Source organism: Pelobates fuscus, chromosome 11, assembly GCF_036172605.1.
Source record: "Pelobates fuscus isolate aPelFus1 chromosome 11, aPelFus1.pri, whole genome shotgun sequence".
In the NCBI taxonomy this organism is placed as follows: Eukaryota; Metazoa; Chordata; class Amphibia; order Anura; family Pelobatidae; genus Pelobates; species Pelobates fuscus.
Genome location: NC_086327.1, coordinates 104125256 through 104150583, shown reverse-complemented (window position 1 = coordinate 104150583; position 25328 = coordinate 104125256). Strand labels below are relative to the sequence as shown.

At 36.6% G+C, this 25328-nt stretch overlaps 1 protein-coding gene across 5 annotated transcripts in view; it reads left to right on the top strand.

Annotated features, from left to right (window-relative positions):
* The window catches only part of LOC134577523 (zinc finger protein 282-like), a 57433-nt gene extending 33910 nt beyond the window's left edge, over positions 1-23523 (top strand). For 3 of the 5 annotated variants that reach the window (XM_063436295.1, XM_063436294.1, XM_063436296.1), the window contains exons 10-13: positions 20186-20247; positions 22067-22141; positions 22232-22599; positions 23314-23523. In XM_063436295.1, coding sequence (XP_063292365.1) covers positions 20186-20247; positions 22067-22141; positions 22232-22599; positions 23314-23506 — 698 coding nt within the window. In that variant the 3' untranslated portion in view covers positions 23507-23523. Of the gene's footprint in view, positions 1-818; positions 872-4118; positions 4475-4982; positions 5214-14061; positions 14124-14976; positions 15336-15883; positions 16668-20185; positions 20248-22066; positions 22142-22231; positions 22600-23313 lie in introns of those variants that run through there. The other 2 variants (XM_063436297.1, XM_063436298.1) reach the window with 2 other exon arrangements.
* Positions 23524-25328: the final 1805 nt, after the last annotated feature.

Sequence of the window (25328 nt, the reverse complement as noted above, 5' to 3'; positions counted from 1 at the left end):
TATGTATGTCAAAGAGTTAGCTAAATGTTCAATTCTAATTGAATATTTCTATCGAATCGTTCATTGTATGGAATAATCAATACTTTAATGTAGGAAATGTATGCAAAATGACCTCCTGTATGTCATGATGTTTAAAGCGGCATCATTGCCTGACACATGACAAGCACCTAAAGACTTCGGTGGAGACTCTTTAAGTTGCATACCTGTAGCTGTTCAGTATCACAGTGAAGAGCTTTATTTATTTTACTGGGATCTGAATCGGCGCATTTAAAGCTTAGTTATTAAAAGATCACTCCAAACACCAAAATCACTACAGCCTGCTGTAGTGATTATGGTGCCAGTAATGCTGTGACTCCCTACTTGAGTAAGTAGTCGAACCCTGCTTCCAGATTCCACTACAAGGCCAAGCAGGGCTGCTCTCAATGACTGAGAGTGTCAGCCAATGACCGTGGCCCTGTATTTTGTCAATCCTAACTAGGGGGGGGGACATCTGGCAGGAGAAGCCAGATACGGATTGTGCAACCAGAGGATCCAGGTAAGATGTCAAACTTAAATGGTCTGACTTCTTATTCTTGGGCGCCAGGACAATCCTAAAGCCGTACGCATTACAGCAGGCTGCAGTGGTTATGGTGCTTAGGGTGTTCCAAAATATATATATTTTGGTTACAATGTAAATGTGTTTTTGGAATTCGACTTCATTTCAAAAAAGTCTACAAGCTCTCTGAAACGTCCACACCGAGTTACAACTGATCTTGCTTTCTCACACTTCAAACACTAAAGCTAATTAATTTATTCCATTTTAATATTTTGTACTGCAGTAGTGCCTACAAAGAAAAAAACTAGCAGAAGAGAGGCTGAAGAAGCAAGACTGGTTAGTTGTGGTTTTTTTTTCCTCCTTATTTAACTTAATATGTAGATAAAACAAAATATACACATAGGGATTTTTGAGTACAGTTTTATTTGATTCAGAATTAAAAACAAAATAAATTCCGGCTTCTTTAAAAATTCTAATACATTTGTCTTAAAGTACTGACACTTTTGAGTCTGTGACATTCCATCTTCACTGAACCAAATTCCGGCTTCTTTAAAAATTCTAATACATTTGCCTTAAAGTACTGACACTTTTGAGTCTGTGACATTCCATCTTCACTGAACCCAGTAAAAGCTGTTGGAATGTTTACTGAAAGCAGTTCCATGTTCTTATTGTGACATTCCTATTCTATAATTTACAGTACAGAATATATTCTCATTATGCTCCATGTAAGCAGGGCATGTTGATGCAGTCTGATGCTATGTGTATTCATGACTTCTATGAATGGCACTTTGGCATACGTGTGATCTCAATGATATGCCATGCTGTAATGTCAATTCAAAGTTTTGATGAAAAATAACTACAGATTTATGCAAAATTTAAGAAGTAACATTTAATTTCTGTGAAAGGCTGGTCCAGTTTTTCTGCAGGAAAGCCCTCCTCACTCCCCCCCCGGTTATGTAAGTCATCACTTAAAGACAACCAACATCATAAGCATTAGCTGCTATTCGGATGCACTGTTTATGCGCAAGAAGATTCCTCTGACATCAGAAGTCATGCAGGATCTTTTGTAGAGAACCATTATGTTTTTTTTTGCTAGGAAGTACTCATATACTTTCCCCATAGAAGCTACAAAAACCATGTATGGTTGCTTTAATCCGGTATTCCACCATTAAGTATATCTATCCTGACTTATAATAGTGCAAATAAAACAAGATATATGTGCTCACAAATCAAAAAGTGCAATTAGTGCAAATAAGATGTTAGCAGACATAAACTTCCCTGTACAAGGTGAAGCTTCCAAAGGTACCCGGAAGACTTCCTCCTGTCTTCCACAAAATATATATGCAAAAAATGGGGGATTACCGTATATACTCGAGTATAAGCCGAGTTTTTCAGCACATTTTTTGTGCTGAAAAACCCCAACTCGGTTTATACTCGAGTCAATAGTCTGTATTATGGCAATTTGCATTGCCATAATACAGACTGGGGCTGTGGGGGCTGCAGAGAGATGTTACTTACCTTTCCTGCAGCTCCTGTCAGCTCTCTCCTCCTCCGCCGGTCCGTTCAGCTCTTCTGTCAACTCACAGTGTAAATCTCGCGAGAGCCGCGGCTCTCGCGAGATTTACACTGGGAGCTGAACGGACCGGCGGAGGAGGAGACAGGAGAGAGCTGACAGGAGCTGAAGGAAAGGTAAGTAACATCTCTCTGCAGCCCCCACAGCCCCCTCCTACACAGTGCCCATCCACTGGACCACCAGGGAAGGAGAGCCCCCTTCCCTGGCCAGCTAGCAAGCAGGGAGGGGGGACGAAAAATGTGTATATATATATTAATAATAATAAAAAAATAAAAATAATAATAAAATAAAAAATAATAATAAAATAAAAAAATAATAATAATAAAAAAATGTAATGAAACAAAAAAATATTAAAATAATAATAAAAAAATAAAAATGCCCACCTCCCACCAAGGCTCTGCATCACACTCTGCATTACACACACACATACACACACACTGCACTCATACACACACACACTGCATTCTCATACACACACACACTGCATTCTCATACACACACACTGGATTCTCATACACACACTGCATTCATTATATACACACACTGTAAATAAATATTCAATTAATATAATTTTTTTTAGGATCTAATTTTATTTAGAAATTTACCAGCAGCTGCTGCATTTCCCACCCTAGTCTTATACTCGAGTCAATAAGTTTTCCCAGTTTTTTGGGGTAAAATTAGGGGCCTCGGCTTATATTCAGGTCGGCTTATACTCGAGTATATACGGTATATGCTAAACCAATAAAAAAACAAGAAGACAGCATATAACTGTGTGGATAATGAGCCACAAATGTTGTATTCCCAAATGGCCAATCGAGTATGTAATAAAAAAAGCAATTTATTCACTTACATATGAGTTAAAAACAATGGGTGTAGTTGCTCAGAATCACCACCAGGCGTCCTACGCGTTTCGCCCGTGTGAAAGACTTCCTCGGGGACTTTAGCTATATTAAATAATCCTGAATGAATATAATTCCCCCTCCTCTGTCCTTGTATACCGCCCCAAACGTCCATAAATGTCCAATATTTTGTTTTAGGGGTTTTTCCGGTTTCGTCCGAGCGTTGTGACGTCATCGTCCGATGTCATGCATTCACGGTCGAAACCCGGAAGTAGCTGGAACTTGCTTTTCGTTTTAGTGTTATTAACATATGACATGCTCAGTCAATGTGGAGGATACAAAATAGGGGAATAAGGGACAAAGGGGAATGGGGGATTAGGTATCTCTGATTGGCACTGATAAAATACAGAGAAAAGTAATAACAAAGAAATATAAATAATAATAATGAAAATAATCACAAAAATAAATGAAATAAAAATACTGAAATAAAGAAGAAATATGATATAAAAATGAAAATAATAAAGAGAAAATAAAATATAATAAATAATTATATTACGTGCAATTTTATGTGGATATAATTAAAATCACAATGAATATAAGAAGGGACAGGGACTTGTATACAAACTATTGCACTGTTCCCATCTAATGGTTTAATACAAAGTGCAAGAGAAGAGGCTTACCATATAGAAAAGGAAAACATCTTTTATTTTAGATAGGGGCATACAAAAAAGGAACATATAAAAAAAGAACTGACTGACTTATAATAGTCCTGGGCTACAAATATACTTCGGGTGACCATTTCATTTTTGGGTATCACCATATCAAAATACACATATCTTTAAATTGAATATGACGTGCTCGTAAACATTTTTTTTAAATTTTTGTTAATTCAAAGCATAGATAATTTTGGTAAACCCAATTTCTAAAATTATAGCCAGAATTTTGACTAGAACTGTGTATTAAAAAGTGATTGCAACATACAAATAGAAATAATGTTTAACCAAGGCATTATATACACTCACACAGCAGTTTTCTTAAATGGGGCATTTCTAAAACTTAGGCATGCCACTCAATTAAAAAAAAAAAAAAAAAATTGTAAAAGGAAAAAAACAAAATAAATGTAATAAAACATTTTATTTAGTAATTTATTTTTACTCTGCGCTCACTACAGCTAGCAATGTACTTCGAAGAACGTCATAAACGTCCGGTTCCAGAATATTTCCTGGACGTTCTTGCGTGGGACCCAATAAAAACAGCTGATGACTGTGTGCCAGCTCCACCAGCAGTCAGAGTTGGGCATGTACGCTGGTGTACCTGTGGTCTCTGCATTTCCTTACCAACGGATGAAGAATGCATTTGTTGTCGAGATATTGTAAACGTTCGGAAGCTGCTTTTGGAAGACTCCGAGTGTATATGTGAAATTGAATATCTAAGGAAAGACTTGGTTTCAAGAGAACATCTGACTGCACTCTACCGTTATGGTTTAAGTTTTAGCAAGAAGCGCTTCAAGGCTATAGAGCGTGAAAGGTGAGTTGCAAATTTAATGTATTATCAGTTTAAACGGGAAAATCTTCACCAGGATAATCTCATCTTGTAATGTACCCTACCATCACATTTTCTCATAATGTGTTTTGGTTTTTAGTTTTGTCCAGAAATAAATTTGCGCATTATCATTGCAGGTTTTTGTTTTTTTCTACGTTCTTAGTTGCACTAGAAGAAACCTGCCAATGCTGGATTATTTGGTGGTGCTATCTTAAATTAATTTGTATTGTCAGAAATTTAAGAGCAGAAACATGGACATGTTTGTAATAGATGGTCAGTAGTATATAACGCAGTCAGAAATTTTTAAATTTTTTGCCTACATTTAAAAAAAAAAAATATATATATATAAATATATTAAGATGTCAATAAATGTAATACTTTTAGAAGTTTACCCCCAAATATTGCAAGTATTGAATAAGAACAGTTTTACATTCTTTTGTGTGAACTCAACATGTCTCATGTTTTATTTTTTTATTTTTTTTATTCTCTTTAGTGATTACAGGATAACTGCCTACAGAGCTTTCACTATGTGGGTACATGGCTACATGGGACGTAATGTTAAGAGGCGTCCGATTCCGTCATGTGTAGTAAGACGAATACGAGACAACTTTCCAGCACCCGATAAAACTTACGTTGGCGTCTGTTCTGTTTCAGATGATCCCTATGCAGCATATATGTGTGATCTGTAGTTATCTTTCTAATAAAATGTTACAACGAAATGTTAGACTATTTTGTCTGTCTTTGTTTCTTTGAACCTTTGTCAACTACAATTAAAAACACCCACATTTTGTAAACATTGAGATCCAATAGTGCACTAGAACCAATGTTTTTCTTTCAGGAATAATGTATAAAAAATGTTTAGGTTGCTATTGATCTGTTAAACCACCACCTTTAAAATACAGGTGTTGTGGGTTGTGTTCCTCAAATACTTAGCCATCCGTTTGACAGAGCTTTATGGGAAATCCACAGCAGTTGTAGTAGATACAAATGTTAGGGTCTAATTGTTGTAGGTTGATGAAGTTGCAACATTTTTTCAGTTGTTGAATACATGTTATGTCTTGCTTGTGACATCAGTTTACTGGTTTAGACTTTGCACCTTTTAAATTACACTTTGCAGTCCCAGTGCCATGAAACAAATGCATATTTGAAATGCTAAATTTTACATGTTTTAAGGTTAAGTGTGGCTTGGTTATAGGGTTGCACCCCACCAGATAAAAGCTGCAAACCTATTGTAATTATTGATTTAAAAAATAAAATGGTGACAATATTAACCTGAAGAGTGAATTCATTTTATTATGAAAACTGTTTGTATATCTCTATAATCGTTGCATTATGCCCACCTGCTCCTCTTTCTCTAGAGTAGGGCTGTCCAACCTCAGGTAATCCGAGGGCCGCATGCAGTTATAGATTCTTTACTTACTACCTTATTATGGCATACCTTGGTAGTTATTAAGTCTGCTTATATAGGTGTAGCAGCCATACAAGATAAAATCTATTTAGTAAAGAGGAATTGTCACTTTGGAGATAATGGACCAGGGCTGTGCTGGCATCCCATGTAAAAATTGTGGTGCAGTGTGTGAGTGTGTTGGATGTTATAGGGCCTAAATATTGTGGAGGGATTGGGGGAGGGGGGGGGAGCCCATATGCATTTATAGTTTATTTTTTTTATTTAAAACTTTGCCCCTCCTCCCTTTGTCTTACCTTTTTCTCAGGGAGGAGGGACACTGCAAGCCCTGGTGGTCTAATGGTATTCAATATCTTTGCCTGCGATTATTTATTATTGGCAGACAGACAGGATTTACATTGCTGTATGTGTGCTATTGGGTATTCCAAGGTCTATGCTCATATTATTTTTCCTATGCCGCATTGTCAGTCTGTTTCTAAAACTGATGTGTGATGTCACTCATTCTCATAGGCTGTGGGATGTTTGTACTTGGATACCGGACGAAGGAGCATTGTTGGTTCCTTTCTCCTTCAGTCTCCTCCTGTCCAACATCAGATTGACCGCACATTTCACAGCTCTTCTCTCCTACATCCTCACTGTGTCCGGCTCTCTCTCCTTTCCTGGCTGCAAAAAAAAGGGAACATAATGCAGCTTATATGCGAGAAGGAGGTAACACAACTAGCTGACAAGAGAAAGCAAGATATTCTATAAGATCTTGGAACAAGGAGGTTGAGTGTTGGAGAGAAGATTTGAGAGGCTGAGCTGAGGGAAGGAGGATGAGCGTTTCAGAGAAGAGGATTGCTATTTTTGGCACTATGGCTTTTAGTGAATGAAGTTAAATAGTTAATGAATGGATAGTGAAAATGGAATGAAACATACTAAGTGAAGTGAGTGTAATTTTCATAGTATCTAACTTAATGCCCCAGCTGCAATTGTCTTATCAGACTCTTGCAGGTCTGCCAGAGCCAACATATTGAGTACTTTTCACTTCTTTGATCCAAACAGACAGACCAACTGTATTTGCAAATCCAATAGTATACTTTTATTCAGAAATGAGGAAAATGGCCTTTAAATTATATTGTGCAAAAAATATATCTGAGCAGGTTGACAACCTACACATAATAATATAGAGAACGTGATTAAATTGGACACTCTGTGTACATTAACAGCTTCACCTCATTGAAGTGGTAATGATGTCATCTGGCACCAACCTTTCTTTCAGTGTTAAACTTAATGATTTAACACTAAGAGAGAGTACAATGCAGCCTGAGTGGCAGTGATTGGCTAAGAGTTGCATGAGACCTCTTTCAGCCTATCATAACTGTTTATTGCTTGTATGAATTGGTATTGCTAAGGAAGAGTGTAATATCTGCTTTAGTTGTATGTCTAGCCTGGTTGTGGGTGGCCAGGGACCCCCGTTCACTGTTAAACTGCTCAAAAATGGTTTACACTGAATAAATGGGTAGCACTAGGAAGGCATTATAACCAATTAAATAAGATGAAATTGTTATATTGGACTCCAGTCAAAGTGTAAAAATATCTCAAAGACGAGCCAGAGAAACTGGACGCATCTGAGCTAAACGATTTTTTAAAGTTTCATAGCAAAGGGTCTAAATACCTGTAGTCAATGTGATTTTATTATTTTTCAATACATTTGCAAATTTTAAAAAAAATGGGGTTTCATTTATCATTATGGAGTATTCAGTGTAGATGGATGGATGTGATTAAAAAAATATTTAGAAATTGTATCATAAAGCTGCAAGATAAAAGAATATGAAGGTGTCTGAATACTTTATGAATGCATTAACTGTATATTTACATCATGCAAAATTAAAAAGAAAAAACTTTATTATTTGCTCATCAAAACAGTTGCCACTAGGTAAGCAATCAATGAAGTCCCATATGACTCCCCAAATGGAGTAAGTTCTGTATCAATAAGCCTTCATTTGTGGAGAAGCACATCAAACTAGTAATTTAATATCTGCTGCTTTATCCACTGAGTGGATACTTTCTTTGTGTTTGGAACACCAGAGGATATTTCTATTGAGTGACTTGCAGTTATTTACTCATTTTAGTTGGTCTTTGCAGTGCCTCCATAATACCTTGCCAAATTAGTTTATTTTTCTGGTTTTATACCAGACATGGCAGTTTTGTATTTATCAAAGTACAGGATTAACTGGAAAACCCTACATACATATGTAATCCGTAATGAAAAGAAAAATGTGATATAAGTCTTAATTGTAAGCCTTGCAGATGCCTCCATTTAACAGTGGGGTTATTCAAAGGAAGAGCTGGTTAAAGAAAAAAAAAAAGTTATCTGAAAATATTGAGCTATAAGGCTTCTCCGACAGCTGTGAAGAAGGTCCATTTGTGCTGATGTAGTGCCAATAAGGTGGTTTATGTGAAGATTTAAAGAGAGAAAGACAAAAGAGTAGGAGGAAACGTTTCCCACGTTTGGAATGTCTATACAGTCCAATACAAGGTTCCCTACAAGGTTCCAGCACATTTTGGTCACCTTAATATCAAAGTGTGTTCCAATGAGCACTGAGATGTTTACATAGCAGTACCCGGTGGTCATCTGAATTGAAGGTCTCAGACCCCAAGTCAGACAAGTGCATGGAGAGATGCTTAGATTGCTTTCAAATACCCTCATACATTTCATTAAAAAAAATCTGTTTAACATTGGTCTGGTAGGAAGGGCACTTAAAAATCAGCAGGTTTGCACTTGTTGCAGTACACTTGCCTTCCTCATGAAGCATACATTTCCAAGAGTCAGCAGGCTTGAATGTGTTATATCTCATACTTGGCTTGCAGTCTGAGCTAGAGATCGCAATCAGAGCAGACTCTCGATTGACCTCTGATTTCTTCTCTGTTTGGCATTTTACATAAATGGTGTCAAACACTGCTGTACAAGAAAAATCCCACGTGCCTATGAATCTGACAGCCTAAATGGTTGCAGAGTTTCAACAAACTCCACAGCCATCCAGAACTGTGGCCTTCCAAGAGTTAATCTTGTAACATGATGAAGATATCTACGCAGCATAACACCTTCAGTACAGCCTTAAACCTTGTAGAACTGGTTGGCTGTATAGTGCATACACAGAAATGACTGTTTGAGACGTTATCCTCATTTAACTCACTTTTTCCTTTAGCTAAGATTGCAACCACTATGGCTGAAACTATTCACATTTTCTTATATTATTAAAAAAAAAACTCACTTCTATGATACTGTGTGATTCTACGTCTAAGCCCTGTCTCATCAGAGCTCTTATTTTAAGTCAATACGTTTGTCATGTTTAGGATATGCGGCTAAAAAAAACAAAAAAACACAAACCTCAAAATCCATACTGATATTGTGTTCACACACCAACATACATGTACTGCCAGTGCATGCGCACAGTGAACACAAAAATATACCAAAATATAAAGGAGCATCATTTATCACATTACATAAAGTAATTGTTACGTGTGTTTATAAATTGGATCTGTTCGGTCTGCCATTCCTACTCCACTTTACAAGTCAGCCCTTCGTAACATGAGTTTGACACCCGAGTTCTAAGATAATCCTTTTAAGTTTGATTGTGAGTAAGATAGTGGTACTTCATGAGTAGTGAGTGATGTTCATTGAAATTCTGTACATTCTGTACATGTGAGTCTGTGTGTATTTTTACTCGAGAGCAGCAATGTTTCCTAGTCTTAAGATCAGCTTGTGAATACTTAGAACACTTTTACACATATCATGGAGAAAATAAGAGAGAAGTATTTTCACATTTATGAAAAATCTTATTTTGATTCTTACCAAATCTACAAATAACTGCAACGTAATCTCTCCATGAGCTATCCCTTGTATTTAGTCCAAACAGTTCTTCGTATGGCGGGTTTTTGTGTAAACTGAAACGTTGACATAAAATAAAGTGAACAAATGTTCAATTAAACAAGGACTTGCATGTAATCCAGTGCGGAGGTCGTCTGCTTGCAGCAGTTGCTTCTCTTGGTGAGATCATCAGGACTGATGATCTCTCGTCCAATCCGATGTTTCTCAGAGAGAAGTATTGTAGAACTATGACTCGAGCACGGCATTTGACGCATTTTGCTAGTCTGATACTTCTCATATAGAACCATTAGTGGCATTTGGTATCATCACATTTTGCATGAAGACCGTGAACATGAAATGTGTTTTTTGTACCAACATTTCTCTGAGAACATGGCTATAGTGTCTAGCCATTAGACGACCATGCTCCTTTTTGTTTAGTTTTTTTGCCTTCTTTTGGATCAACAGTGTTAACTGATATATGCCCAACTTTTCTCGTTGTGAGTATGTTGTACAACACTGCAGAATATCATGGCACTTCATAAACAATAATAATATGAAGGGATATATTTTCAATCAATATTTATTTGTTACAACTGTTAATATAATTGCAAGTGTCCACTACTATATTCATTATATACACAATTATGTTTATGAAATCTTTTTGTGTATTTACATATTTCAGCATTTATGCTTCTGTATACCTATATTTATTGCAGTGTGTGGTATATACAATTGCTAGGGTTGCTATGATCACTTTAAATATGTCAAGCAGTTTTTTTTTGTTTTGTTTTTTTTGCCTATCTAATATACTATTGTATGGAATTATTAAGATCTTAAAATATAGGAAATACATGTAAAGTCTCCTCCTGGCTTGGTGTTGAAAGCAACTTTGTCTGCCATGTGACAAGCACCCAAAGACTTTGGGGGAGACTCTTCATGTTGCATACCTGTAGCAGTTTAGTATCACAATGAAGAGCTTTATTTATGTGATTGGGATCCGGATCAACACATTTGCAGCTTACTTATTAAAGGAGCACATGAAACGCCATAACCACAACGGGCTTTTGTAGCAGTGCCCTAAGCCGTCAAACTGTTAAAGAACAGTTTGGTAACTTACCGAGGTCACCCTGGTGCCTGCTTCTGGATTCCACTGCAAGGCTCATCAAGCTGCTTTTATTGGCTGAGAACGTTGAGTGCTTTCAGCCAATGACAGTAGACCTGTATCAGGCCATGCTTAACTCTCGGGACACATCCTGCTTCCCCTACAGGAGAAGACAAATACAGCACAGGTTCCCCAATGGACCCAAGTAACTTGTCAAATTGTTTTTAGTCTGGTAGGGTGCCAAGGTACTCCTGACAGCATTATCGCTAAAGCAGGCTGTCATTCATTTAATATATATATATATTGTGGAGAGGACGTTGTTTTTCAAAGCAAATGTAAAACAATATATAAAATATAAAGTTCTCATTGTCCATAAAAGTGCAGCTGCTATCACCTTGTGTTTCGGCACTCCACACAACACAAATACAGTGTACAAAATTCAAGTAATGTGTGAGAGTGCACAATACATAAAAGATATATGCTACCACTTTTTAAAGCTTGATTACAGTCTGAAATACATAAATAAAAAATAGACCATGGTGTAGTATATTAAACATTCATCAATAAAACCATGTAAAAGTGTTGTTATTGAACTTGCTTGCTGCTGAACCAAATGTAGTAGTCTAAGACTTCTAGATAAATAGCAAAATAAAATGACAACATAAAGACCATTGATAAAGATCATCCAAGGATCGAAACACGTTGGTGCTTTGTGTCTTTTTATCGAGTCTTTTTATTTTGCTTTTTATCTAAAAGTCTGGGCCTTCTACATTTGGCTCAGTAGCATGTGAGTTGGATAACCACACATATTTTTCATTTATATTTCAAACTGTAATCAATCAAGTTTTTTTTATTTTTTATAATTCTTTATTTTTCCGTGCATGGATCAATTGAAAAAGCATTCACGTCCTGCCCCAACAGCAGTAACATGCATTGAAATTGTATAACAGTATGACAGTTGTGGCATAGAAAATTGATGCACATTTTTGTATGAGGGTTATCAAGAACTGTACTAGGCTAGCTAACAGGAAGCAATACAGTAAGTATAAAACAAAGCCTGTGCAGCGAAGTTACTTGAGTTCATGTAGTTTAGTTCAGTAGTTAAACATTTAGTTAAACATATAGTTAAAGTGCGTCGCCCCTAACCCGGACAAATGAGCTAGGTACTTTGCTGCTCGAGGTGAAGCTAGATCATTAACATTATTAAATGCGGATCCCCGCTTTCCTGACATTTAGCCTGTTAAAACGGTTGATATGCTAAACATCCCTTATATGCTGACAGTCACAATATTTATGTGCTGTAACGTCAAGTGATACTATATAAACTTGGGTGGGTCTACAGAAGGCAAGATTGTCCTGCCCCGAGTGTGGAAAGAGGCTTTGGGATATGAATGTTTGGGCAGGTTATGTTTAGCAGGGTAACATGAAAAATGCATGGCAACTGGCCTGGCGTGTTTGCTAATCAGACAATGTATATGTCGGTTTACTGTTAATCAATCAAGCTTTTGAAAGGTTTTAAACCTTTGCATGCTACTTTACCGACAAGATTGAACAGCTAAGGAAGCAATTCTCCCCTCCTTGCCGTTCTCTTTCTCAACCACACGTAAATAATGCTTTCCCTACCCTCCAGACTTTCTCCCCGGCTACTGAACAAGAGGTGGCTGTGCTTCTCCATTCCTCTCGCCCCACCACTTGCCCACTCGATCCTGTCCCATCTCACCTCATCAGATCTCTCTCCCTTTGTCTTGTGCCTACCCTAACACACATCTTTAACTGCTCTCTCTCTTCTGGCACTGTTCCTGCTGACCTTAAACATGCCACTGTAGTACCTTTCCTGAAAAAAACATCCCTTGACCCATCCTCCCCCTCTATCGTCCCATATCCCTGCTCCTTTTCTAATCAAAGCTTTTGGAAAGACTTGTCTTTACCCGTGTGTCTCACTTCCTTAATTCCAACTCTCTCCTTGACCCTCTTCAGTCTGGCTTCCGCCCTCTCCACTCTACTGAGACTGCTCTTATCAAAGTTACTAATGACCTAATCTCCGCTAAATCCAAAGGTCACTACTCCATATTAATTCTCCTTGACCTCTCTGCTGCCTTTGACACAGTTGATCATGCTCTCCTCCTTCAAACTCTTCAATCGCTCGGTCTCTGTGACTCTGTCCTTTCTTGGTTTTCCTCCTATCTCTCCCAACGCTCATTCAGTGTCTCCTTTTCCAAGGATACCTCCTCCGCTTGTCCTGTCTCGGTTGGAGTTCCCCAAGGCTCTGTCCTTGGTCCCCTTCTATTTTCTCGTCATATTGCCTCTCTTGGTATACGTATTGCCTCTTTTACATGGATTACTGTAACCCTCTCCTGATTGGTCTCCCCAAAAGCCGTATTGCCCCGCTACAGTCTGTAATGAATGCTGCAGCTAGACTGATTTTCCCCTCTAGTCGGTCCTCTCACACCTCACCCCTCTGCCAGTCCTTACATTGGCTCCCTGTATCCTATAGGAGTCAATTCAAAGTGCTAACCCATACATTTAAAGCACTGAACAATTCTAGCCCCTCTTATATCTCTTCACTGATCCATAGGTATGCCCCTCCTCGTTCCCTCTGCTCTGCCTGTGACCACCTCCTGACCGCTGTTCGCACCCGTACGGCCAACTCGCGCTTGCAGGACCTCTCGCGGGCGGCTCCCTTCCTATGGAATAGCCTGCCTTCTGCCATCAGACTCTCCCCTAGTCTTTAATCATTTAAGAAGGGCCTTAAAACCCATCTCTTCAGGAAAGCTTATGGCCTCCCAGAGTAATCTCTACCTTACATACCTGTCTCTTGCTCTCCCCTCCAGCTCTGCTTCACTCCCACCCTATTTGATATTTCCTGTCCTAACGTTTCTAATACCCCACCTCCTATAGTCTGTAAGCTGGTTTGAGCAGGGTCCTCTTCAACCTATTGTTCCTGTAAGTTTTCTTGTAATTGTCCTATTTATAGTTACATCCCCTCTCATAATATTGTAAAGCGCTACGGAATCTGTTGGCGCTATATAAATGGCAATAATAATAATAATATATTTTATGTATTGTGTGTTCTCGCTCATTACTTGAAGTTCATTTTTCCAAGCAGTCTACAAACTTCCACCCGACCTTTCTTTCATCCTTTCTGTGCCGAACATGTATTTCACACACAGTGAGCTAATTATTTTATTTAATTTTAATATTTTGTACAGCAGTAATGGCTACAAACAGAAAATCTCCTCCCAGAAAATCGGAGTCTGAAGAAATGAGAAGACTGGTTAGTTTTTGTTTGGTTTTTCCATTTTATTTCTTAATTTAGTATGTAGATACCCGTCACATATACATACAGGAATTATTGAGTAAAGCTTTACTTGATTTGGAATAAATAAATTCCAGTTTAAAGACAACATTGTCTTGACGTAGAACTGACACTGAGTTGGTGAAATTCCATCTTAACTTCGTTATACTATGCTTTACTGGAGGGAATATATTAAACACATTTCTGCAGAACTCCCATGTTCTGTCTGTGACATTCCTATTATGTAAGTTATAGCACAATATATTCTTATAATGTTCTATGCAAACCTTTTCTCTGATGCTATATGTATTCATGACTTTTATGCCTGGCACTCTGGTGTAACTGTGAATAAATTTCATGATATGCCAGGCTGAGATGTTAATTCAAAGTTTTGAGAAAAAATTACCCCCCGCCCAGGTTATGTACCTCATCAGTTAAAGACAACCAACGTCATAGGCATTAGCTGCGATGGGGATGCATTTCACATGCACAAGAAGATTCCTCTGGCATCAGAAGTCGTACAGGATCTTTTGTAGAGAACCATTATGTATTTTTCCAGTAAGAGATTGTTGTCAGAGTTCTGACTAGAACTGTGTATTAAAACAACATACATATAAAAATACTGTCAGCCAAGGTTTTGTATACGCTCACACAGCAGTTTACATAACAAAAATTAGGCATCCTAAAAAGATTTATATACAGTCGTGCCACTCACTTTGTTATTGCAGAGGGTTTTTTTGTGTGTGTGTGTGTTTTTTTTTTGTGTGAATACATTTTAAAAAATATAAAGCATTTTACTTTGTAATTTATTTTTACTTTGCGCTCACTACAGCGAGCAATTCTGGACCATGAACGTCATAATCAACCAATTCCAGAATATTTCCTGGACATGCTTGCGTGGGACCCCATAAAGCCATTGGTTGACGACTCCGTGCCAGCTCCACCAGCAGTCAGAGTTGGGCATGTACGCTGGTGTACCTGTGGTCTCTGCATTTCCTTACCAACGGATGAAGAATGCATTTGTTGTCGAGATATTGTAAACGTTCGGAAGCTGCTTTTGGAAGACTCTGAGTGTATATGTGAAATTGAATATCTAAGAAAAGACTTGGTTTCCAAAGAACATCTTACAGCACTCTACCGTTATGGCTTAAGTTTTAGCAAGAAGCGCTTCAAGGGTGTAGAGCGTGAAAGGTGAGTTGCCGTTGAATGTATTATTAGTTTAAACGAGAAAATCTGTAGTAATAGCATTACCAGGGTAATTTTATCTTGTAATGTACCCTACCAAAACATTTTCTAGTAATGTGTTTTGGTTTTGTTTGTCCAGAAATACATTTGTATTCTATCGAAGTGTTTTTGTTTATGCATTTTAAAGACTTTTTTTTTTATTGGGGGTGTATCTAAAAATAGCTTGCAAAACCTGCTACCTCTTATCCAAAGCCTTTGTCCATCCCAATGCAACTCAATGAGAAGTCTTTGCGAGGCAGGTGCGCTGGGCAGGCAGTAAGTAACAGGACCAGTTGTCTGATTGACACTGGGCAGGTGGGGTGTAATAATAGAACTTTAAGCAATTATGTGGGACGGCCAAGTATGGGCACTGTAATCATAACAACTGGATGGTAAAAGTACAAACCTGTGGTTCAACCAGTCCTATGAGTTAGAATTGGGTGTATTCTCAATGATTACAAAATATTAAATTTCTCATGTTTGTGTTTTTTGTTTTCTTTTTCTTTTCTCTTTAGTGATTACAGGATAACAGCCTACAGAGCTTTTACTATGTGGGTACATGGCTACATGGGACGTAATACTAAGAGACGCCCTATTCCGTCATGTGTAGTGAGACGAATACGTGACAACTTTCCAGCGCCCGATAAAGATTTTTTTTGTGTCCGTCCTGTTTCAAGTGATCCCTATGCAGCAGATATGTGTGATATGTGGTAATTCTTGTAATAAAAATGTTACAAAGAATTGTTAAATCATTTTTTGTCTTTCTTTGTTTTTTGTTTTTTTAACCTTTGTCAACTACCATTGCAAACACCCACATTTTGTTAACATTGGGACAAATAGTGCACTAGAACAGATGTTTTTCTTTCAGGAATAATGAATAAACAAAGTTTAGATTGCTATTGATCTGTGTTACCTCCACCTTTAAAATACAGGTGGTGTGGGTGATGTTCCTCAAATGCTTAATCGTCCATTTGTCAGAGCATTATGGGTAATAAAGTCCACAGCAGTTGTAGTAGATGCAAATGTTAGAGTCTAGTTGTTGTAGGCTGATGAATTTGTGAAATTTGTCCAGTTGTTGAATACATTTGTTATTTGTGAAATTTACTGGTTTAGACTTGGCACCTTTCAAATTACACTTTGCAGTCCCAGTGCCATGAATCGTACAAATGCATATTTGGAATGCTATGTGTTACATGTTTCAAAGTTAGGGGTGGCTTGGTCATAGAGTAGCACCCCATCAGATTAGTGTTGCACAACTAATGTAATTATTGATTTACAAATAAAATGATGACAATATGACTCGAAGAGTGAATTCATTTTATTATGAAAACTGTTTGTATCCGTCTCTGTAACAGTTGCATTATCGGCAGCTCTCCCCCTCTTTCTCTAGAGTACACACTGCCCTAGTGATTAACAATAATTTATTACTGGCATACAGACAGAATATACATTGCTGTGTGACTTTTCTGGTATACCTGTGATTATGATATTTTTTTTTTTTGTTATAAAAACACCCAGGCTGACTAGATCTAACACATGTTCAGTCTGTTCCTAAAACTGATGTGTGATGTCACTTATTCTCTTATGCTGTGGGATGTATGTCCTACATCAGATTGACCGCACATCTCACAACTAACTGACAAGAGAAAGTAAGGTAATATCTAAGATCTGGCAACAGTGAGGCTGAGTTTTGGACAGAAGGGTTGAGAGGCTGAGTTGGGGAGTAAAAGTGTGTGAGAAGAGTTTGGGCTAATTTTGGCACGGTAGGCATTAGTGAACTATATAAGCAGGATTTGAATGGGTGGTTGAACTCGAATGACATTATTCAAATGGAATGAAACATGTCTAGTGCTGAGTGAACCTAATTTTCAGAGTATCTGTCTTAGTGCACCAGGTGCAAATGCATTATCAGGCTCTTGTAGAGCTGCAGGGGCCACCATATTGACCTGAGTACATTTCTCTTGTTTGATCCAGACAGACCAACCCGATTTGGAAATCTAATGGTTTTACCTCTATTTACAAATGAGGAAAACTAACGTTAAATGGAATTGTGCAAAATATATGAGAAGTCACCGGTAACTCCAAGCTCCATGACCACTTCAGTGATTTGTAGTGGTCCTGGAGGCTGTATGTGCAGCGTTTTGCCTCGAAATGTTGCACAGTGACGTTTTATTGAATAAGAATCGTTCTGGGTGCCAACAGTTTAGTTTGTTCTAATGTTGTGATTCAAGTCCTTAACCCCTTAAGGACACATGACGTGTGTGACACGTCATGATTCCCTTTTATTCAAGAAGTTTGGTCCTTAAGGGGTTAAGCAGTTTTAATATTGTATATGTACAGGAAATAGAAACACAAACTATTGAATGCAAAATTAGAAAGAAAACAATTTTACTAGGTTTACATCAAAACAGTGAACACTGAGAAAATAATAAATCAAGTTTCACATGTCTCTTCAAATGGAGCATGTTCTATATCAGTAAGCCTTCATTTGTGGTGAAGCACATCAGACTAATAACTTGTCCAGTGGGGATGAGGGAACATTTTCTTAGCATTTGGCACATGAGAAGATATTTATTTTAAAAGAGTGAGATGCATGTATTTACTCATAGTAGTCCTTACCGTGCTTCCATAATACCGTACTGTTTGTGTTTGTTTTTCATTTTATACCAGAACTTTAACCCCTTAAGGATACAACTTCTGGAATAAAAGGGAACCATGACGGAATATTTCCGTCATGTGTCCTTAAGTGGTTAACATATACACAGGTGTATTTTTTTACACGTCATTATTCCTTTTAATCGAAGTACGAGATGAACAGAAAATCTAACATAAATAACATTAACATGAAGAATAATATAGTCAGGAAGAAGGATATGGTGAAATACAGATACAATAGTAAGGTAATTAAAATAATTGGTTTCAAAACATGTATCTGAAAAGAAATGTGGAGCAATAATGGTTCCCCAAGAGCTGTGAAGAAGGTCTATTGGCGGTGATTTAATGCCAATAAGGGGCTTAACGTGACGGGTTTAATGAAAGAAAGACACATGATTAGGAGGTAGCATTTCCCTCAACGGGAGATTTGAATCTTCTATACAGTCCAAAATATGAACCACATTCCACGTCCGAGAAAGTTGGGGTACCATGATGTAGAGAGGAGAGGGTATGAGAAGGAAGAGCGGGGTAGAAGGGTGTATTTTTTTTTTTTTTTTTTAAAGTCACTTAAAATAAATAACAATAGATACTTTGTACTTGAGTGTTCTCCTCAACTCTACCAGGTGCCAACAGGTTTTGTTCCCCTAATATCAAAGTGTGTTCTAATTAGCACTGAGATATTTACATAACATTGTCTGGTGGTCATCACGTATCAGTCCCCAAAATAAATAAATCTGAATAATGCATTGAGGCGCTCTCATATTGCTTTAAAGTACTCTCATACAAAGAAGAGCGAGTGTAAAACGTATTGATCTTTTCTTAAAAGAAGGTACAAATGGGGAATAGAAACATGTAAGGAATTGTGTGTTTAGGGCATACCTCTCAACGCCAAGGGACACAAAGTGTGGTGTGCAGTTGCATCACTGGTGATGCTCAAAGGGGGATAGTCCTACTTAGGGCAGAACATGTGCAGAGTGCAGTTAAAGAGCTTTGTCCATCGGCTCGATGCCGTCAGTCCAGTTTGCCCTATGCTTTATGGGGACCTAGTCTCTTGTGTTTCCAGATACAGGACACCAGAGGACAAGCCTGGGATTGAACTCCACAATCAGGCGTACCCTGTCATGTTGGAGGTTATTGCTTAGGGCTATATTGAGCTCTCAATCAAATGCCTTTTAATTGTGTTGAAAGTCTGTTTTCTGATGGCGCATCAAAGACTATGATAATTTGGTTTATTGCTATGTCATCTCTTCTCTCTCACTGCCTAAAAATAAAAAATATATATATAATTGTTTTCTGTGCAGCATTATGCACACATACTCAATAGTGGTTTGCCCCTTTTGCAACCTGCTTGCAGCCAACTTTATTTTGTAACTGAAGAATGACATGTTTGCAGTCAATTATAATAGCGGTGTGCTTTTGCTATACTGCCTGGCTATCTCCAGTATCCTCAAGACAACAACAAAAAAAGTTGTTGTTTTGTTTTTAAATCCATAAAACTATAGCATGAAGGTGGCAGACTGAGTCAGGCTTTGGTTGAGTGTTTTGTAAGTGACTGTGAATGACTTGTCCAAGTCTTGCTGTCAGTGAGGGTAATTAAAGGTTTATCAGTGATTGTCCTTGACCGGATAATTGAGATGATGTAACTGTGACTTGGTGTCACAATTAGACTGTAAGCGTTTAGACTTTGTGTGTTTTTAGTAGATCTTTTTGCAGTATCTCAGGCCAGGCATATCCTGAGACCCAGCCCATTAACTTATGTCCTCTGTGCTGGACATTTCATTCACGTGCATCTCCTTTTATTCTTTTGAGCTACTCTATCAATCCCTGCTGTATTGTAAAGAGGACGTTTCTAGTTATATGTCATGTGATAGGCTAGCATACTGGGAACTAAAATAGGTAGGAAATTACAAAAACAAAATAAAAATAAATTAGAAGACCATTTTCTTCCCCGGTTCCCAGGAGGATATAACATTTGCAAGAGATGTGTTAAAATGAATTGTTAAACGGTATTTATCTGCCTTAATAAGAAAAAGCAGGAACTTGGAATGACAATCCTGTGTTCTGTGTTTCAGTCTAAAACATTTGTAACAAGACTTCATAAAAACAATATATTTTTTTTCTTAAACTTAGAATTGAAATATTATTTATATGATGCTTTTTAGCTCTCGGACGACTGTCATCCAAGGCTGACTGTGAGCCGTCTTACAGATATCATACCTCAAATGTAAGTTTAAAACACTGTTTAATATTTTTATTCATTTTTAAAGGGAAACTGCCACTTCTCAGGAAATTAAACTGAAAAAAAAATCATTGGAAATCACAGATAACTGATTTTTTTCTCAATCTGATATTCAGATTTATTTGAAATATGTACTGAACATATATATATATCAAATGATCGCAATCCAGTTCAGTCAAGACACAGCCAGGGCACACATTGCAAAATGAGGAGTGGTAACAGAAATATGGTTTCATTTCTCCTCTCCTCTTAATGCTTTCTCTCTACCAAATGCAAAAAAACAGAGCTTATAAATGTGGTGGACATGAAACCAAGATGGAGGCACCCAGGTATAGGATAACATTTTGTGCACCTCCCAAACACATGTTTGTTTTAATATTGGACATAAGTAAACAGAATATTAAAACTTGGGAATTGCCAGTCCCTCCTTAAGTGTTTAACAATTTCAGTAAAAAAATGACCTGCATAACTAACATTTTATTTGGCAAATTAAACTTATAAATCATTTAAAACTGTTATTCTGTACTTCTAGTTAAAATGACCATGGCATGCCAGTTTCACTTTTAGATTGAATATTTAAAGACATGTACATATAATGAATGATAAGACTAAATTATATATTTAGTTTTAGTAGCTGTTATATACTTACCTTCTATCCCACACTCCAGAGCTACCATTCGGAGGTCCATAGATGTTATACTTTTGTAATGTCCAGCCTCTGTAATGTCATTTGCCTTGCTCAGGGATACTTGGCTTTTAAAAATCTTCCCTCATGACACCAACATGCAGGCTTCATGGCCAGTGCATCTGCATTTAAACGTGGTGCAAAAATTGTGAAAAATACCTTAAATGCACAAGTGACACCTATTTAGATATTTGTGTAGATCTCCATAATGAGAATATAAAATGAAAAGCATGTAACAAAAAAAAAAAAAAAAAACCGGAGTAAAACTTATAGTGCAGACTGTATAAATTATTAAAGAGTAGAGGCATATATTGAATAAAATGTGTGCAAGATCAGAAAAGGATGTTTGACATTCTTCGCTTCATTTTCTGCACTGTGTATTAATAATTAATTCTTACTCTTCGTGAATACCCCTAGCGTACACTTGCTGGGAGAATATACATAATGACAAGCAGGAGAACAGGCTGTAAGAGGGTTCACCTGTTCTGCCCTATCACATCATTTTTAACCTAGCCGTTATGACAAGAATTAGTTAACAGAAGAGAGAGGGGCCACATTTATAAATAACATTTTCTCAAAATCCATAGAATTGCTAGCATTTGTGCTTGCACAACATATAGATTTTTTATGCTTTCATGAGAGCACAAGTCAGTCTACCCATGACACTTTAGTAGATGGGCTTTTGAGCATTATAAACTTGTTACTTTTGCATTCTGTACATCTCTGTTGCTTGTGTCTGATTTTACAATATTCTTTCCAGCTGATATTTTCTTGTTTAACAAAAATTAAACACTCATAGTCCATACGTACTACTCAAAATGTAAGTTGATAAAACGGGTAAACGTCCCAACATTACAGGTTAAATAATATACTATATAGATTTGTATATACTGTAATCAAAGGCTCAAAATTTCAAGTCTTACGCCACTAGCCAGTCCTTAAATTTATTCGCCAGTGCAAGCATGGCGGTTGCCAACCAGGGCTGAATTGACTATTAAAGAGTGGAAATTTTGAGCCCTGCTATTGTCAATCCTAAAAAAAAATATGTGTATATATTTTTTTTTATTTACATTTTATTCTATATTTTGTTATTTAACAAAATATTTTTTTTTTTTTTAGTATGGGGAGATGGATACTTGTTCAGATATAGAAGAAATCCCACTAGATTACAGCAGTGTTTCAAGAGAGCAGCAGGTGTGTATGCTTTAACTCTGTACAATTTTCAAAAAAGTCCTGTTTTTATTTTCATGGGTTAATTTTTAATTCAAATAATATATTTTCTAGAAACAAATACTTTTGGCCCAAATGCGAGAAGCTCTGCAATCCAGTGAAGAATTACCGTGTTTCCCATACAATCCACAAAAGAGCGCAAAAGAATTAGAAGAAGAGAAATGTGAAATTTTAGTGGAAGAAAGCTGTGTTGGGAAAACAGATTGGTGTTCTTGTGGACTTTGTATCAAAATTCCATCTGAAGAAGAGTCTCTCTGTTGCCAGGAGGTTCGAAATTTACGGAAGCATCTTACAAGTGATTCCGACTGCATCACTCGACATGAGCGGTTCCATCAGTTTTGCCTTGATGAAGAGATGGTATATCTGATTTTTCGCACTTTAGGAACACATACCAGTAGACCAGCAGAACGAGACTATAATAGGTAAAATATAAATCTAGTACATGGCTGTTTTTTCATGGAATATGATTTAATTGTGTTATGTCCTTTAATCATTCTTCTAAAGGAACATTATAGCATTAGTAATACAAACATTAATTCCTAACGCTATAGTGTTCTCCTCACAAGCTGGATGTCTGGGTCCCATAAATTAAAACACAAGGGGGGAAAAAAGGGTTTTATTTACTTTTTTCCAGTGCCAAGTCTCATTCAGCGCTTCCTTGGCTTCTTGTGCAGTCCAATGCTTCTTATAGAGAAGCATTGGGGACGAGAACCGCACGTGTGGCGCTTGTCAAATCAAATGCATCTCATAGGGAAGCATTAAATCCAATGTTTCCCAAGAGCAGCATTTGATGATGTTCGACGTCGAACGTCATAACTGAGTCAAACTCAGGACAACAGTCACTAGAACTTCCTTTAATCAAAGCATTGCCATATCTACTAAATGGCAATGTTTTAGATCGCAGGTTTAAAATGACAGGTGCACTGCTCACAGACTACTTCATTGAGATTGGTTGCCTTTAGTGTCCCTTTATGTATATTTTTAAGTCACTTGTTCTAGAAGTTAGTTCTAAAATTATTTGCTGTTTTCCATGCAATTTATCTTTATAATTTTTTTTATAACAGTTATAATAATGCAAACACTTATTGTACGGTTTAATTTACTATTTATATTTACAATTATTTAATTTTTTTTAGAAAACTTCGAAAAACTGCCTTTCGGTCTTTTACTTGTTGGATACATGAGTTTTTGGGAGCCAGAAACAGCCGTCCCATACCAGCATGCGTCGTGAATAGTATTCGAAAGAAGTTTCCAGATCCAGAAAATGTTTCCTTTGGTTTTATCCGTTTGCAAGATTATGCAGCGGTGGATATGGCTGATGACCTATAAACATTTTTAAAATTTTTTTTTTACATAGTTTCAAAAATATATTGTCGTTTTTTTTTTCAATTCTTTATTTTAAATGTGACATACATCAGTATACGGGTTTTGCTGCGTTATGAGGCTTGCGCAGAAGCCAGATGTTTCATATTTAAAACAGTAATTTGAACGTACATCAGTTCGGCCTACGCAGAAGCCAATAGCAGCTTGGTAGCACAGTTACGTTTTATATACTGTAGACACGGTTGTTTTTGTTTTTTTTATTAAATGTATTGTTTTCTGTTTGCTACGATCATTAGAATTGTACTTTGTTTTTATTCATTTTGAAATAAAGAAATCGTAGTTGAATAAAGTTATCGTTTTAATTTCAGTATACAACATTGATACCTGTATTGTAAATTAAAATTAGATTGATGATACTGAACAATATTTATATGATATAGTTAATGTTTCCAATAAATTCACTTTTCGTGATTGAGAAAATTTGAAATTCCAGTACCACTTCAATGGCATTGCTCATATTTCCACTTTGCAAGTGACACGTTTTTTTTTTAGACATTTTCTGGCTAATACTCTCCTTTTTCTTATTACTACAAGGCAATATATGTTTTTTTTTTTTAAAAAGTCTATTAATAGCTTATTCATTTACAGGTTGATGATGACAGAAGACAGGAGGGGCAAAGGAAATATTATGCTTAAAACAAAAATGGTACACAAAAACCTAAAAAGTAAAAATTAATTCCAATTCAAAACCTGTCAACTTTGGAAATTAAGAGAAAATCAATTAAGTAGTTTAATAACTTCATATTTAACATAATTAAATAATATAAATCGAAATAATCCGATTAATGATTGAAGTTCAATGATTTCATTTTTTTTTTTTTTTTTAAGACTGTAACAGTATGGTTAAAATTCTATTTTATGGGATAAATAATACGTGTGTTTCAGCTTGCCAGATTATTCACCAAATTCTATATCAGATTGGATAGTGTAGTACAATAGACAATTGCGAAGTATGGGAGATTTAATATTGCACTCACAAATAATGGATGAAAAAGATCATTGTATATAATACATTCTCAATCTTCGGTTTTCATTAATGGATCTAATATCGTCCAGACAGGGCCATAAAGGTGCCTAGAATTAAAAACAGATTTTACATAGTTACATAGGCTGAAAAGAGACATGTGTCCATCAAGTTCTTTCTCACATTTTGATTTTGCTGTTGATCCAAAAGATACAATATAATAGTGCCTTTATTTTAGTTTCCCCATACCATTCCAAACTATTAACTATGAGGTTATAATTATTATCAGTCTTGTGTATATGTTTGTGGATTTGTAAAAGAATATATAATTATATAATCAAGTCTACATTTAAAAAAAAAAAATCATCTCATTAATTCAACCTTTCCAGGATAAGGATTTTTGTAGTATGGAGTGGCCCTTTGGCTCCTCAACCACCCCAGACATGACTGTTTACCTGCCCTACATTTTTTTTTTCTATCTTTATTATATAGATCCACTTAATTGTGTTTATATGTTTTCTAATGGTAATTATTTTAATACTTTAGTTTTTTTTGTCTGTTATTTTTGTGATCTCGTGTTTCTTAAACTAGTAGCTTTTTTTTTTTACAATATTTTGGATGGCTTTAGACTCTTGGAGTATTAGTGACCTTTGTTCCAGTACAGGCAATTGCCTGTGTTATAATCCTGTTGAGATTGTTCTTTATTATATAAAATCTCATTATACACTCATTTTTATGTTGACTTCATATGCTGTAAGTGCCTCGGATAACATTACCACTACTGCCATGTAGATATAAGCATGA